Genomic DNA, 15,995 nt, shown 5'->3' with positions numbered 1-15,995 from the left:
CTTTTGTTTTATTCACTCAGCAGTCATTGTAGAACAACCCCCACATCCAGGCATTGGGCCAGACACTGGGATGCAAATAGAAATGCTCATAAGAGCAAAGAAAAGGGCTGGTTTTGGTCAGAGGACTCCTCCTCTCCAAAAGTCACTAGGCCGTTTGCCTATGTCTTGGGGAAGAAATAGGAGACACAGCCGGCCACCCCAGACACCAATGTCTGTGCCAGTATCAACACCTGGCTTCCTAACCCCTGTACCCAGCCTCCTCTGCAATGTGAATTGGACGAGAAGGCAGCGCAGGGTCTGATTTGATTGAGTTTACAGGAATATGAAAGGAAGTGGGTAGGGACAGTGTGTGGAACAGTAGAAGAGAAAAGGTGAAAACTGCAATTATCTCAGCAGCCGTTCCAGTTCTCACAAGGACTTGAGGGACTTTCCTAGGAGCTAGGATGGTGGCAAGAATTGGGGAAGCAAAAGAGCCATAAACCTCCTTCTGCAGACCTCCCAGAGGTCACCCTGCCAGGATAGCTGTGGAGGCAGGAGGTGGTCTGAGGTCCCTGTGGAGTCCAGTTCTAAGGTCTAGGTCCCAGTTCTCCCACTTCAGATTCAGCTCTGACACCTTCATGAGGACGAGGGGGAGCAGTCCCTCCTCCCGGAGCCCTCCGTGGCCTTGGCATCTTCTTGCTCCTAACTCAAATGGTCCTGAATTGTTAAATGGAGGAAATGGGATGAGGAGGTGAGCAAGGGGTAGGATGAGCTCTCTAGGTGAGGAAATCCAGTGACACTGAAAAACAATACCCGATACCACATCTTGGCACTGACTTCAGTCTTCCACACTGCAGCTCTCTGTCATCAGTCCGCACCGCATTCCTACTAATATTCAGCTCCCTGGGACAGCGGTCAGGGTCTCCCCTCCCTTTGTGAGCCTCTGCCCTCAGCAGCTTGAAGCCCTGTCCATTCTCCTGCCTCCCCCCAACCAGGACCTTCTCTTCGTGGTCCACAGGTCCTGTCTCTTCCATCACTCAGCCTCTCTTTCCCACTTTTATTATGTTAGCTTCGGTTGGTTTAACCAGAAAACAACCCCCAGAATTTAATTCCATGACCCTCCATTCCCATCTTGATCAGCTCAGGGCTGAAAGGGGTTGTGTAATGACGGGGGAAGAAGGGAGCAACCTTGGCCTCTCAGAGTCAGGGAGAGGAAAAAATAAAGATCATATTGATTCCCAAGTGACAGCCATCAGTCTTCTCCTCCCCACTAGGAGTCGGGGAGACTGGACACAGGCCCACTCACTCAGCGCCAGGGTTGCTTGGTTCCCAGGACTGTAAAGACAGAAGCTCTAGTCTCTGACATCCACCCTCCTCTAGTTTCTGCTGAGAAGTCTCTCCTGAGGTTAGTTACCTAAACCCTTCATCCCCAACCCAATGTATTTTGGAATCCTACCCCTTGTTCCTATTATGTCCTTAACAAGGCATCTGATGGCCATGCAGTTACTTCTCTTGTCTGGTTTATACCTCATTTGGAAGTCATTCTTGCTGTCTAACTTTGACTCATATTAATAAAGAAAAGAAAAAATCATTTTCTAGAACTCTAAAAGCAAAGGGACATGAGTCCTTAAAAATCCTTAGAAAGAAGGTGATTGGGTAAACTATACCGATTAAATACTTGAGACTAAGAGAAAACGTTACAAACTGTGAACATTTGGCAGCAGTATGTGAGCACAGGTGAGACCTGGGACTCAGGAAAAAACTGGGAGTGAGGTGGCAATAAGAGTCAGAGGTTGTAAAGGGAGGTCTTTTCCAGGCCAGATTTTTTTTATCTCCACAAAAAGTTCCTTGAGAGCCCTGGCTGGTGTGGCTCAGTGGATTGAGTGAGCATGGGCTGTGAACCAAGGGGTTGCCAGTTCAGTTCGCGGTCAGGACACATGCCTGGGTTGTGGGCCAGGTCCCCAGTGGGGGCCACAGGACAGGCAACCACACACTGCTGTTTCTCTCCCTTTCTCCCTCCCTTCCCCTCTCTCTAAAAATAAATAAATACAAATATTTAAAAAAAAAACCCTCCTTGAGAGAAAAGCTGGCTTACAGTGGGAAGGATGGACCGCTGGAAGGCTTCCTGGCAGTCCAACGAGTGTCTCTTTTCCCAGAACTAAAGAAGGGGTAGCCCTCTCACCAGTCTCCCTGTTGGTTGATGTTTCAGAAGCTGTCTGCCCCAGAGGTGTGTGCTGGATGCAAAGGATCCCGGGAGAGAGTCTCTCGCACCCCACCTCCACAGAGATGGGGAGGGCACATGGCTGTGGTGCCACTGGCCCCCAAAAGGGTTAATTCTATTGTCTGAAAATCACATCAGCTACCCTGGGAGCTTGGATATCCAGCTCTCATTTTAAGTAACCTAACTTAGCATGTAATGATCGAGGGGTTGCTTGGCGAGGCATGAGCCCGAAGGAGACACTGGGCAAAACACAGACCAGACAGACTGCTGCACTCAGGTAAAGGACTCTGGTGGCAGGTCCGAGGCTGGGGCTGGTCGGATGGACTGCCCTTCTCCTCCTCAACTCCCACCCCAGCTGTGGAGCCTGTAGTGGGGCAATTGGGAAGGGGAGAAGTAAGGAGACACAATCACTGGGTGAAGATGAACACCCAAGGGCCACACTGAAGCCACCAGAGCCAGTCATTGGGCAGTCAAGGCAGAGAGAGGTGGGGACCTCATAAAGACTGAAAGTCCAGCATATCAGCATCTTCTTCTCCCCAGAGGAAGCACAGCTGGGGTCATATGTTTGCTCACTGGAGCAGATTCCTGGAATTAATGGGGTTGAGCAGGGCCCTGCGGGCCCTGGGGGTCCTGTTGTGTACACATAGGGAGCGCTGCATCTCAGTGAACTCACTGGGGCCATCCCTGTGGCTGAGGTTAAAAGGCAGTGAGTGAGAACTAGCACTGAGGATGTGGGCCTTACAGCCTGGGGGTGGGAAGAAAATGGGGATGGGCAGAGGGATCCCAGGGAGGGGAGAGTTAAGGTTTTGCTCTCACCTGAGCCAGGCTGACATGAACCGAATTGAAACCTCTGATGGAATAAGAGGGTTCTTCCCCATCCTTCTCTTCCTTTCTCAGACTCCTGGCATCCTTTTCAAGGAACTAGGACCAAGAAGCCTGGAATCTGAGATCTTGGTGCCCTTTGTCAGGAGAGCCCCTATGACCACAGGACAGATGTAGGCTATGTGAAGCTGGAGAGCCATTGTGATGCTGTTATGGCAGAGAAGTCCCACTCCTGTCTTCAATCCCTTCCCAGTTGGTAAGAGAATGGGCTGAGGAAAAGTGTGTTGCCTCTGCCACTCCACCTTCAAGCCCCTTCCTGGCCCTGCTCAAGGATAGTAGGGCCCGGTGGAAAGAGGGACCAGGACACATGAATGGAGCCTCGGGTTGAACTTGGCTCTTAGTGGAAGTTGAATTTAGGGTTGTATTAAGACTGAGGTTGAGGTGGAGGCTGGATGAGGTGAAGTGGATGCAGGATTGAGGATTGGGATTGAGGCACCAGAGGCTCCCAGCTAGTGAGAATGCCCCAGAGGCCTGCTGCATTCCAGGTCCCCAGTTACTCACCCCATGCTGGCTTGCTCACTCACCCCAGCCTAGCATCTGGCTAGGAGCTCTCACTTCCTCTGGCTGGCCTGGCTCCTCAGCCACCTCAGCGCCTGCTGGAGGGGATTTCTTGTTTCTGGGTTGCAGGGACAAAGGGAAGGATAGGGGTTATCCAGACAGGGGGATCCCCTGAGACACAGCTGATGGGAATGAGATGAAGGGAACCAACTGAGGTTGCCACTGGGGGAGGGGCAAGGAGTGCTGAAGCAGTTTGGGAAGGAAAGAGTAGGGAGCAATGAGGTGGGCTGTGTGAGCCAAGGCTAGGAAGTTGGGAGGCCTGGGTTCAGTCTCCAACTCTGAAGCACTGGAAATGGGGTGGAGGGAGAAAAAGACAGAAAGAGAGGCAAGGAAACAAAGTAACAATGACAGTGACAGAGATAGCAAAACAGGGAGAGCCAGTGACAACATGATTTGTAGACATAAGAAGTAAACACAGAAATAGAGAGATCAAGGGAAACCAAGACAGAAAATGATGGACAAGGGAGAAAAGAAAGCAAATGGTGGTGGGAAATCAGACAAGAGAAGGTTGGTGGATGGGAAGTGGAAAAAAAGGAAGAAGAGGTAAACTGTGAGAAAAGAGGAGAGAAACAATAATGAAAGAGGAAATGAGTTGAAGATTGAAAGGTCAAACAGAGCCCTGGAGGGGCCAGAGAGAGGGGTTGGCTGTGGGGCTGGAAGCGGTCTCTGCATTTCACATGTCCCTAACCTCTGGATCCCTGAGGTGGTGGGTACTTTCCCCATGACTTTCAGCTGCCCTTCAAGACAGGTCTGGGGGTGGGCCTTGGGGTGTCTGGGTTTGGATTTCTATTTTACAAGTTACACAAACCTTTTAAACTCCACGGCCCCTAGGAACCACAAAGACTATCATTAGAGGCATCTGCACTGAACAGGGGCAAGGGGGAGGGGTGGGCAGAGATCTAAGACCCAACTTTGGGGATGGGCTACCAGAACAGAGTGAGAGGGAGCCTGGGAGGGGGCTCAGAGCTGGGAGGAGGAAGGAGAGGGGCAGAAGTGCCACTGGACCCTCTGGGGGAGCAACAGAGAGGCCAGGACCTCTCCCAGGTTGGGGACAATGGCTGGAAGTGGGAAGCTGTAAGAGGGACACAGCGTTCAGCTGGCCAGATTCCCAGCCACTGAGCATCAGTCAGGAATCCTTTCTGCCCTAGGCACAGGCTTTTTAGGGGGTAGCAGGGGTGGAGCACTCTGGGTGGCAGAAGGAGGGACGAGAGGCCCTGGGTATCCCTGCCCCTCCCTCCGAATTCCCCTAGGGAAAAGATGATTGGCTCTGCCCCTCCCAGCCCAGCTTGTCTTGCTCTCCTAACCTAAGCAGCTTTAGCTAATAGCATTAAGGGAGGTCTCAAGACTAACCACTCTCCACCTGGGGCTGAGATCAAGGGAGAAACCAGAGGATTCCAATCAGATTCCAGATTCGGTAGAGGGTGAGAATGGCAGTTTACTTGGAGCTAAAAATAAAACCCATCTCTGGGTTAACACTGCCTTGTCCCTCTGATACCCACCCCCACTTGCATGTCTGGACCTCACCTGTGTTCACAGGCCAATTTCCACTCTACTCTGTCTCATTCTTTCTGACTCTCTCTTGTCTCTATCCTCCACCTCTGTATTTAGAAACAGTCCCATGTTCCCACTGAATCAATCAAGCAGTCTTCAGAAGACTTGGTTGTGTCCAGTCAGTCAGATTATGCAGCCCTTCAGAGGGCCCCACAACAAAGTGACTTTTGATGCAAGTTTCTACTTTGCAGAGATGCAGCACTGGTCTTGAACTCTCAACCTTTTTTTTTCACCTGGGTGTATTGCTGTCCTTCTCATCCTTCCTGTTGTCCATTCTGCCCATCTGACTGTCTGTCCTTTGGCTTCCTGCAGCCTACACGATAATTTTTCTGGCAAAGAGCCCACTTCTTTTGCCTCCTGCCAGCCTCCTCTATCTGCTCCCAAGTTTCATTCTCAACATTTCTGCCCTGATTGACTGATTACAGCTGAGAGCCTAAAGTCAGACAGACCTGTTCCCATCTGGCTCCACCACTTGCCCAAGGATCTTATGCAAGTCTCTAAATTGTCTGAGCCTCAATTTCCTAGGCTTGCAAAACAGAGAAAATAATACTCACCTTGAAGGGTTATTATGAAACCTTGGGGAAGTAACATATAACAAAAACATGTCAAGCTCAATGCTGGGTGCATGAGAGAGACCCAATTCATATTAACTGAACTCTTAAAAAGGTAAAATCTGTTTTGGGCATTTCCTTTGGCTCCAAGTCCCAGCTTAAGGCTTACTCCCTATTGTTATCACCATCATCTCTTGCTTCTATTAAATAATGACCTAAAACCTACATGTGTTGTAACTTGTATTGGCCAAGGGGATTAATCATATTATTAGCAAGCAGAATAATGGTGATGACAATAATAATTGCTTGCTGCTCTAATCCTTCAAGAAACACAAAGTGCTTAAAAGTGGCCACTGATGTTTCAAGATTGGGTTATGATCCTTTTTGATGCATAGCTCTCAGGAATTGTCCTCTTAGGACTGTAGGGGCTGTGCAGGGCATGGTAGAGCTACCCCAAGCTTTGTACAATTAGCTCACAGCACAAGAGGAGGGAGCTGGGAGTTGGGGAACTGGGACAGAGTGGGACCACCTACCTCCATCAGCCTTGGGAGCATCACCAGGAGTGTGGGTTAAAATAAAGCACAAAGAATTAAGGTTAAACACCAACAGTAATTCTTGGGCAAGGAGGTAGAACTAAAATCTGTTCTTCTCTGAGGGTCCCCATGGTTGGGCAGCTCAAAGTCTCCAGCAGAAAAGAGAGGGTTTAAGGAGAGACAGTTGACAAAGCTTTCCAGCAGTGAAGATTTCCACCTCCAGAACCAGCAAGCTCCTCAGAGACTTGGGATTACTGGAGGGACTCTCACACATGCCAGCCAGGCCAGGGAGGGCTATAGCATTCACGCACTCAGGAAACCTAGAGGTTGACCCACTTTGGTTCTGTATCTTGAGTTTTATTCTTTTGGTCACATTGGTAGGCTACGTATGTGGCTGAATATTATAAATCTTTTAAAAATATATACAAACTTTTAAATTTTTTATTCATTGATTTTAGGGAGAAAGGGAGGGAGAGAGTGAGAGAAACATCAATTTGTTGTTCCACTTGTACATTCTTTGGTTGATTCTTGTATGTACCCTGAATGTGGATTGAACCCACAGCCTCAGTGTATTGGGACAATTCTCTAAACTGAGCTACCCAGCCAGGCCTTGAATATTATAAATCTTTTTTTTTAAGATTTTATTTATTTATTTTTAGGGAGGGAAGGTGGGAGAGAGAGAGAGAGAAAGAGAGAGAGAGAGAAACATCAATGTGCGGTTGCTGGGGGCTATGGCCTGCAACCCAGGAATGTACCCTGGCTGGGAATCGAACCTGGGACTCTTTGGTTCCCAGCCCATGCTCAATCCACTGAGCTACGCCAGCCAGGGCTTGAATATTATAAATCTTGATTTAAGGTCTTGCTTTCCACTTTTTCACTTAGAGTTGTATGACCTTAGAGAAGTCACTCCACCCCTTTGAGCACTATCTGTCTGATACTTTGTGTGAAGTTCAGGGCAGACCAGTTCCGCAGCACAGTGCTGGGGCGCAGAGTATCTGTTTCCAGGTGGATTATTATTCGCTTTTTTGCCAGACCCTAAATCTTTGCTGAGGTCTCAAACCTTCCAGACCAGGACATATGATCAGATTGGGCAGGCACTGGGGCAGCCATAGAATTTGGTCAGCTTCCTCCAAGAAAGAGTTTTCCCCTGAAACCCCTCACTTCTACAACCCCCATTTCCCAACCCATTTTTCTAAGATGAGGTAGGAGAAGTTAGACTTCCCAAAGAATGGGGAGGAACTTCCCAAAGGACGGAGCAGGAAATAAGGGTGGGAGAAGATGGGGGACATCTGCTTCAAGAGAGGAAAGCAAGGAGAAATGAGGATTCCAGAATGTCAGCTGGCATTTTAGAGACAGAGGGTTGTGTGGAAACCCTATTCACCCAGATTCAGAGTAGCATTGACTTAACCATGGCCATGTCTAATTTCCAGAGATGTGCCCTGCTCAGGCTAGGCTGGGGATCCCCAGAAGCACCTGCCCCATCTCCCATTCCTCTTGAGCTGTCAGTCTGTCAGTTGACCTCCCTGGAGTCAAACATTTACTGGGGAAGGGAGAACAAAAGACCACACGACCTCTTGGTGTGGGGTTGGGGAAAGCAGGGAGGGTCTTACCATCTGCTGTGCCTGGGATTTCTTGATGTTCTAACACCCACAGCTCCTTTTTGCTATATTCTTGCTATTCAAAGTAAGGTCCATAGACCAGTAGTAGTGGTATCATCTAAGAGCTTGTTAGAAATGCAGAATCTCAGGTTCCACCTAGTTCTGCTGAATCAGAATCTGCACTTAAAGAGATTCTCAGGTGATTTTTATGTACATTAGAATTTGAGTAGCACACTACTACTACAAATGACTTTTTTTTAGTCTTGAGGCAACACTTTAAAAAATGAGAAATAACAAAGTGCTATGGATTAGGAGAAGGGGTATGGTGGCTAAACCATATGTGTCAGTCACTTTCCCTCTCTGAGCCTGGTCTAGGGAGTGAGGCAGCTACTCTCGCCACATCCTCACACACCTTCCAGATCTTCCCACCTAATAAGTTCTAGTTGAGAACAGTGCTCACATCATACCCACTCTATCAGAGACAGTAACCCAGCACCTGTCCCCTGTTTACTAATGGTCCTTACATCAGGGTAACTCTTGGACCCACCCCCAGGATCAGGCTGCATCTTGCCATCCCCATGGCAACCTCTGCCATCCCTCCTTTTGCTTATCATCTTCTCTTCCACTAGTGACAGAGAATGCCAGTCTTTTGCACCAGCCTTAATTCCATCCAGAGGCTTTGGGACTTAAACATTTCTTCCCTTTGCCTGCATCACATTAGGGCTCATTCCACACTCTTCTCCTCACCTCACTGCCACCCTACCACCCATCCAGTTTGGGAATCAATAAGATCCCTTCTTCCTTGTCCATGTCCATCAATTCAACAAATATTCACAGCACACCTGCAGGTACAAGGCCCTGGGCTAGGATGGGCTCTGGGGAGCCAGCAGTGAACAAGAGAGCTGGGGTTTCTGCCTCATGAAGTAGACACTCTGAGGGAGAAGACAGGTGTTAAACAGACAGTGATACCATTGATATATTCAGTACCATTTATTGATTGTATCAACAATTGTTTGCTGAATACCTACAATGTGCTAGACACTCTGCTAGGCACTCAAAACTCATCAGTGGAAAAAAAAAACACAAAAATTCTGTTCTTCTCAAATGTAAAATTGTTCTGAGTATATTGGCAGTTTTGGTACTTTACAGCTGCCACCTCCTCCCACTCAAGGTTTAAAAAGAGCCATGATTAATTACATTTTGTCTTGTCTTATCTTGGGAAAAACTCCAATCCTGTTAAGCCCTGAGAAGAGATGTTCTCTCTCTAAATCCTCCAGCAAGGGCAGGATATCATGCCCTTTGCATTCCTTTCCATCTATATAAGTGACCCAGTGTCTTGGATCAACTCCTGGCTGGTGAGGAGGTCCCCAGAGGAGGCAGGACCCTGCCAGGGTGCTGGGGAGCTTCCTGCCCCAGACCTTGCTCCCCTGCCTCAGTCTCCCTTTTCTCCCTTCATCTCTTCCCTCTTATCTTCTTCCTTGTTTGCCTCCCTCCCTCTTTCACCTCCCTCTCCCTTACCTTCTTTCCCTTCCTCCAAGTGGTGGCCATTTCTCCTCAAGGCCCAGATACAGTCCTTGCTCCCAGACTGGAACATGTACCACAGCTGCTTGGCAGAAGGCATCCCCAGAGTTGCAGCAACTCCTGGATCTCAGGTGAGCCTCTGCCAGGCCACCCACCCAAGCTCCAGCAATGATGCTGGAGGCACTCAAACCCCTCTCTGCCCCAGGTTTGGCCTTCCCCAACTGGGCCTACAAAGCTGAGTTGTCCCCGGGCTCCCGGAAGATCCAGCTGTGGCACTTCATCCTGGAGCTGCTGTAGAAGGAAGAGTTCCACCATGTCATAACTTGGCAGCAGGGAGAGTACAAAGAGTTTGTCATCAAGGATCCAGGTGAGGTGGCTCACCTCTGGGGCCGCAGGAAGTGCAAACCACAGATGAATTATGACAAGCTGAGACGGGCCCTCAGGTGAGAGGAGGCAACCCAAGTGGCCAGACAGGGCAGAGTTCAAAGAAAAGGGCTGCTGTTTCTGGCACCCCATCTGATTCCTGCCCTTTTAAGGCTTGAGAAATGCTCTTGAGTGTGGTCAGATGCCTTGTGCTTATCCAGAAACAGCTCCGGATTAGCCTTGCGGGCCTGGGGAGGGGGACATAGCTGGGTTTTTGGCTACACTCTCTGCCCACTGGGCTAACTCTCCATTCTCACCCTTGGGATCTTCAGACATTACTACAATAAGAAGATCCCGCCCAAGATCAAAGGCAAAAGATTCACATACAGTTCAACTTCAGCAAGCTCATCATAGTCAACTATCCTTTAAGGGAGGTACAGGCAGCACCAGCCCCCAACCTGCTACTAGGGGCCCCTGCCTTGTTTCAGCCAGCCATGGTGCCCATGAGCATGCAGAGTGAGATAGGTATAAAGGCAGCCCCTAGCCCGTGGGGTCCATCAGTCTCCCAGCAGAACCCCAGCCTTCCTTTCTGCCTCAGGGACCCATCAGCTTCCAATGTCCTACTTCCCCTGTATCATAGTCACTGAATGTCCCAGGAGCAGGATTGATACTCTAAATCTTCTAAGATACTCTAATATTCCTGTGCTAAGCATCACTCCTTTAGAAGTGGATCACGGGGAAGGGAGTAGGGGTATCAGTCCAGGGTATATGGGCAGGCGTGATTTAACAGCCACGGTCAGGGTATTTCATTAGTTTAAAAAAATGGTTGTTAAATAGTGTGTCCTGGGGAATGCATGCCACAGAAAACCCATTCTACCCCCACACCTTCTTCCCCTCACTCCACAGCTCCTACACAACATGCTGCTCACCCACTGGGCCATGGTGGAACAGATGGCTGGACAGTGGACCCCCTGAGGGCCACCAGAGGCCTCTGGGGGTAATGAAGGGGAACAGCAGTGTCTACCGTGAATGCTTGGGACTGGAGAGGGCCAAGGGGGCCTTAACCAGAGAAGGGGAGCACCCTTTGAATGAACAAATGAGTGAGGGCACATAAGATAAGCCTTGTAGGACATTTGGTCCTGGCCAAAACACCCACTCCAAAAGGCCCCTGACATTTGGTCCTGTCCCAAATGCCCACGGAGACATTCAGTCCACCCAGACCCATCTCCCTAACCCATATGCCATGACCAGCTGGGCCACTGAGGCAAGAAAGGTTATTGACAATACAGCCACAACACTATTATTGGACCAATAAAACATGATAGTATTTTTTATGTATTAACCTGTAAACCAAAAGTAGAAATAAACACTCTGGGTGTTGAACCCAGGGACATTTTCTAACAGTAGAGGTTTTGGACGGGACCAAATTTCAAGGACATTTGGCGTGACCAAACATCTCCGTGGATGTTTTGGGCAGGACCAAATGCCTGCTAATTAAGACAAGGGATAATATAAGTCACTTATTCATTCACCAAACATTTCTTCAGCACCAGCAATTATTAGGTTTGGGGGTTCAGAGATGGAAAATAGCCCTCAAGATGCTCAGAGACTAGTGAGGGGCAGAGATGGGAATACAGCCAGTGACAGACGCTGAGATCTGGGGAAGCAAATGCTGCTATAGGAATGCAGAGAAGGGAGTTAAAGCTTCCTAGAGGAGGCTGTACCTGAGCAGGTGAAACAGGTGGAGAAAAATGCCCAGGTACAGAATGGCATTTATAAATCTAAAAGCTGTGAACAAGTGTAGCAAATCTGAAGAACTACTGGTAGCTTGCCATGATCAGAGAGTGAGTTATGTGATGGTAGTGGAGACAAGGAGGAGGGTGACCGATGACGCTAGCAAAGTAAACAGGTGTCCAGTAACAGATGTCCTCCAAAGCAATGCTAAGGAGGTTGGACTTTATCTTGTGAGCAGGGGGTATCTAGGAAGGAAGAGGTATGTTGAGATCTTCATTTTACTAAGATGGGTTGAGTTAATTTAGATTTTGGTTTGGAGTGGGCATAGACTAATATTAGGAGGCTTTTGAAGACAATCTAGGCTGAAGAGGATGGAACCAGAGCCAAGGAAAGGACCGTGGCATGGAGAAGGAAGCCAACTGAAGAAAGATCAGAAAGATAAAGTTCACTCACTTACTCATTTCTTCTTTCAACAGATATTTAATGACCTCCTGTTTAATGTGCCAGGCATTGTCCTAGGGCTGGGAACACCAGCCTGAGTGAGCAAGACTGCTTTTATAGAGCTTGTAGGCAAGAGGGAGTTTGCAGATACTCAGTTAGTATCTTAACAAATCGATATGAAATTATAACTGTGCTCACCGCTGCAGAGAAGTTCAGGGGGCATAGAGCATCTAAAAAGACTTCCTTGACAAAGTAACATTTGAGCTGAGACCCAAAATGTAAGAGGCTCCAGCTTAGTTTCGAAGGAGGGAGGAGAGCATGGCAAGCAGAGAGAACATGTGTGCAAAGGTCCTAGGACAGGGAAAAGGAGCCAGGAGAAGGCAAATATGGCCACATATAATGATCTGCGGGGAGAAGGTAGAAATGTATGCAGAGGCCAGCACGTACAGGGCTGTAAACTAGGAAGTGACAAAGTCAGATTTTCTATATAAAAGATCACAAAGACATGGGCTCTTAATGCAGAGGCCAATGACCCACCCCTTTATTCCTTGGCAGTTTCTTGGAATAAAAACTCTTGGCCTTAGTCCCACCCCTAGTGTAGCTGGGGACCCAGCAGTCCCCGCTCTCAGAGAACACAGGGGCCTGGTTCTGGGTCCCTGTGAATGCAGCTGAGGGTGTGGGTGTGGGCAGCCCAGGGCCTGCTGGAACTCATCTGGCAGCCTGAAGCCAAATAGCACCTGAACAGTACTGCCTGTTCTTCCCGCCCCCATCCACCCCTTCCCAGCTCTGGGAATGCCTTGAGCACAGAGCTCCTCTCTTTGGGAAACTATGAGGGGGGAAAAAGTGTTCCCTGGCTTGGAGTGGGTTATTTTGTACCTCCCTGCTCTCTGCAGGTACACACACAAACCTGCCTGTGCTTGGGCCCTGAGGGAAGGTGTAGGTCACCAGAAGACTAGTAGCAGCCACATGCCTCACTTCTGGATGGTGATTCAGAAAGCTGTGCCAGCCCCTCCCCTCCACCTTCCCTCAGAGTACATGGTGCCAAGAGAAGAATCTGCTTCTGGGCAGAACAGTGTCCAAGACTATTGAGCCAGAGACAAAAGCTGCAAGATTGGTGCTAGGAAGGGGTGGGAAAGAAGCAGGACTATCTCCTCCACATGCCTACTCAGCTGTGGATCTCCTAGGGAGACACAGCCCTGACCTCAGGGGTCAGGGGACACAACCTTCTTGGTGGAAAACAGCAGTCTCCACCTCATGTAAGGACCTAAAGAAAAAGACAGTGGCCTAGAAGGGGGTCCTCTGGCCGAGGTCTCCACACTTTTCCTCACAAAGGATCATTTTTACTATTTTCCCCTTACATAGATCCAACTTCAGAAATATTGTTTCTATTAAATAAATCGGTTACATTTTTATAACTAATTTGTTTTTCCAGTTTTTATCAACAATAGCCCCATCAATGGGATCACATGGAGGTGATACTTGCTCTTCTAGTTAAATGATGTAGCCTGCTAAGAAAAATGTGAAACTAGTGTTAGGTTTTTGAAATATAGAAAGTGACATGAAGTTCTATATAGCCATACCTAGACACCCCAAGCTGGGAGCCCCTACATATAATCCTAGAAAAAGAAAGCAGATTTGGAAGGAATGGAAGGAGGGAAGGCTTCTTGGAGGAGAAGAGTTCTGGGCCAGAGGCAGCCGGAGAAGAGGAGGACTGGGGCTCAGTCCATGTGCACCCAGTCTCTGGCTCCCTGGGCCCCTTCTTATTGATGATGCCACTTGTTCTTAGCTAGCAAAGGGATTTTTATGGATGAAGAAACAGGCCTGAGAATTTCAACAACATGTCTAGGGCCATGCAACCAGTCTGTTGCCCAGCTAGAACTGGAGCCCTCTGCTACAGGGAGAGTAAAGAATGGATTCACTGGGTTATGGGAAAGAATATCTTCAATCATTCAATCAACACATTTTTACTGAGCCCTTAATATGTGCCAGGCTGGGCGGGATCCAGAGGAAAGTAAAACAGAATGTTCCTGTCCCCACAGAGCTGTAATCACACAAATGAGTACCTGATGCTAATCAAGCAAAGGGCCCTGGAGGAGGGGCACTGGGGGTCGTAAAGAACAACCAGGATCCTTGCCCAGGCTGGGGTGATCTCATGAGGCTCCTCCAAGGAAGTGAAATTTACAGTGAGACATGAAGCAAAGAAAAAAAGAGGGCATGTGGGAGGAGAGAAAGTTTTAAGCAACAGAAAAAAGAAAAGTGAAAAGGGAGAAGATAGGTCGGTGGGGCGGGGCACTCTCTTGACCCTCTTTCTCTCCCTTTCTCTAGGACTTGGCTCTGCCTCCGCCCCCTGCCTGCTCTACCCTTGCTGCCACTTGGGGAGCTTCCCAGAAGAGCTGCCCAGTTTTGCTTCCTTCACCCCTCCACTTCTACCCTCTCTCCCCTCTGACTAGACCCACCTCTCAGGTCCCTTCTTGCCCCCTCTCCTCCCGGAGCAGCAGTTTCCAGGGTCCTCCAAGCCAGACACTCTGCCTCCTAGGCCGATGTGCCCCTCAGCAGCCTGGAATTTTTCAGGGCTTCCCCTGTTGGCTGAGCTGGGACAGGGGGCTGGTGAGAGGCTCAAGTCTCTTGTCTCTTAGGCAGGAAGTGTTGGAGGTAAAGCCGCACCCCTCAATGAGGGCAAAGCGATGCCTGGATCCCTGGGAGGGCTTCTCCTCAGAGATACATGGACCCAAAATTGGGGAGAAAAGTCCTATGTCCCCTAATTTGGAGAATTTTGAAGCAGTGTGGACCTTGGATCCTCCTTAACTGGGGAGGAATATGTGAAGTGGGGGACCCCCAAACTCCACTTCCCCTCTCACCCACCTCCCTCCTGGCTCTGCACCTTCCTGTAGGTGGAAATTGGTTTACATTGCAGGAGGATTTGAATGGATGGAGTTGGACCCAAGAGGATGGGGGCATTGCCATGAAGGAGCGAGCATACGTGGATATGGGAAAAACTGAGGAAGGGTGCCTCCTCCCCTTCCACTAAATTGCTAATCAGTTTAAGGAGAAATTCTTTTTTTTTTCTTTTTTATTGATTTGAAAGAGAGAGAAACATCATTTTATTGTTCCACACACCTATGCATTCATTGTTTTTTTTCCCCATGTGTGCCCTGACCAGGGATCAAACCTGCAACCTTGTTGTGCTGAGATGACACTCTAACCAACTGAGCTAGCCCACCACAGCTCTTTTTTTTATTTTATTGACTATGCTATTATAGTTGTCCCACTTTTTTCCTCCCCTTTATCTCCCTCTGCCCAGTACCCCATTCCCTCCAGCATTTCCTCCACTATGTAGTTCATGTCCATGGGTCATACATATAAGTTCTCTGGCTTCTACATTTCCTATACTATTCTTAACCTTCCTCTGTCTATTTTTTTTAAAGGTTTATTTATTTATTTTTACAGAGAGGGAAAGGGAAGGAGAAAGAGAGACAGAAACATCAATGTGTGGTTGCCATTAGCAGGCCCCCTACGGGAGACCTGGCCTGAAACCCAGGCATGTGCCCTGAATGGGAATCAAACCAGTGACCCTTTGGTTCATAGGCCGGCACTCAATCCATTGAACCACACCAGCCAGGGCCCCTTATCTATTTTATACCTACCAATCATGCTTCTTATTCCCTGTACCTTTTCCCCCATTCTCCCCCTTACCCTTCCTCACTGATAATCCTCCATGTGATCTCCATTTCTGTGTTTCTGTTCCTGTTTCAGTTGTTTGCTTAGTTTGTTTTTGTTTTGTTTTTTAGGTTCAGTTGTTGATAGTTGTGATTTTCTTGTAATTTTGCTGTTCATATTTTTAATCTTCTTCTTCTACTTAAATAAGTCCCCTTAACATTTCATATAATAAGGGCTTGGTGATGATGAACTCCTTTAACTTGACCTTATCTGGGAAGCACTTTATCTGCCCTTCCATTCTAAATGAAAGCTTTGCTGGATAGAGCAATCTTGGATGTAGGTCCTTGCTTTTCATGACTTTGAATACTTATTGCCAGCCTCTTCTTGTCTGTAAGATTTCTTTTGA

The 15,995-nt window shown here is 48.5% G+C and overlaps 1 protein-coding gene across 1 annotated transcript; it reads left to right on the top strand.

The window, feature by feature from the left end:
• The first annotated feature begins 9,465 nt into the window (after nucleotides 1–9,465).
• ETV3L (ETS variant transcription factor 3 like) lies at nucleotides 9,466–14,737 on the top strand. The gene is given in 8 exon segments (XM_036015762.1): nucleotides 9,466–9,531; nucleotides 9,599–9,837; nucleotides 10,090–10,142; nucleotides 10,145–10,290; nucleotides 10,664–10,773; nucleotides 14,105–14,115; nucleotides 14,258–14,550; nucleotides 14,552–14,737. Coding segments are annotated over 8 exon segments (1,104 nt in total).
• The last annotated feature ends 1,258 nt before the right edge of the window (nucleotides 14,738–15,995 follow it).

This window comes from Phyllostomus discolor, chromosome 14 (assembly GCF_004126475.2).
Source record: "Phyllostomus discolor isolate MPI-MPIP mPhyDis1 chromosome 14, mPhyDis1.pri.v3, whole genome shotgun sequence".
NCBI classification, from domain to species: domain Eukaryota; kingdom Metazoa; phylum Chordata; class Mammalia; order Chiroptera; family Phyllostomidae; genus Phyllostomus; species Phyllostomus discolor.
The sequence above is the reverse complement of the archived record's forward strand: the minus strand, read 5'-3'. Positions and strand labels throughout refer to the sequence as shown.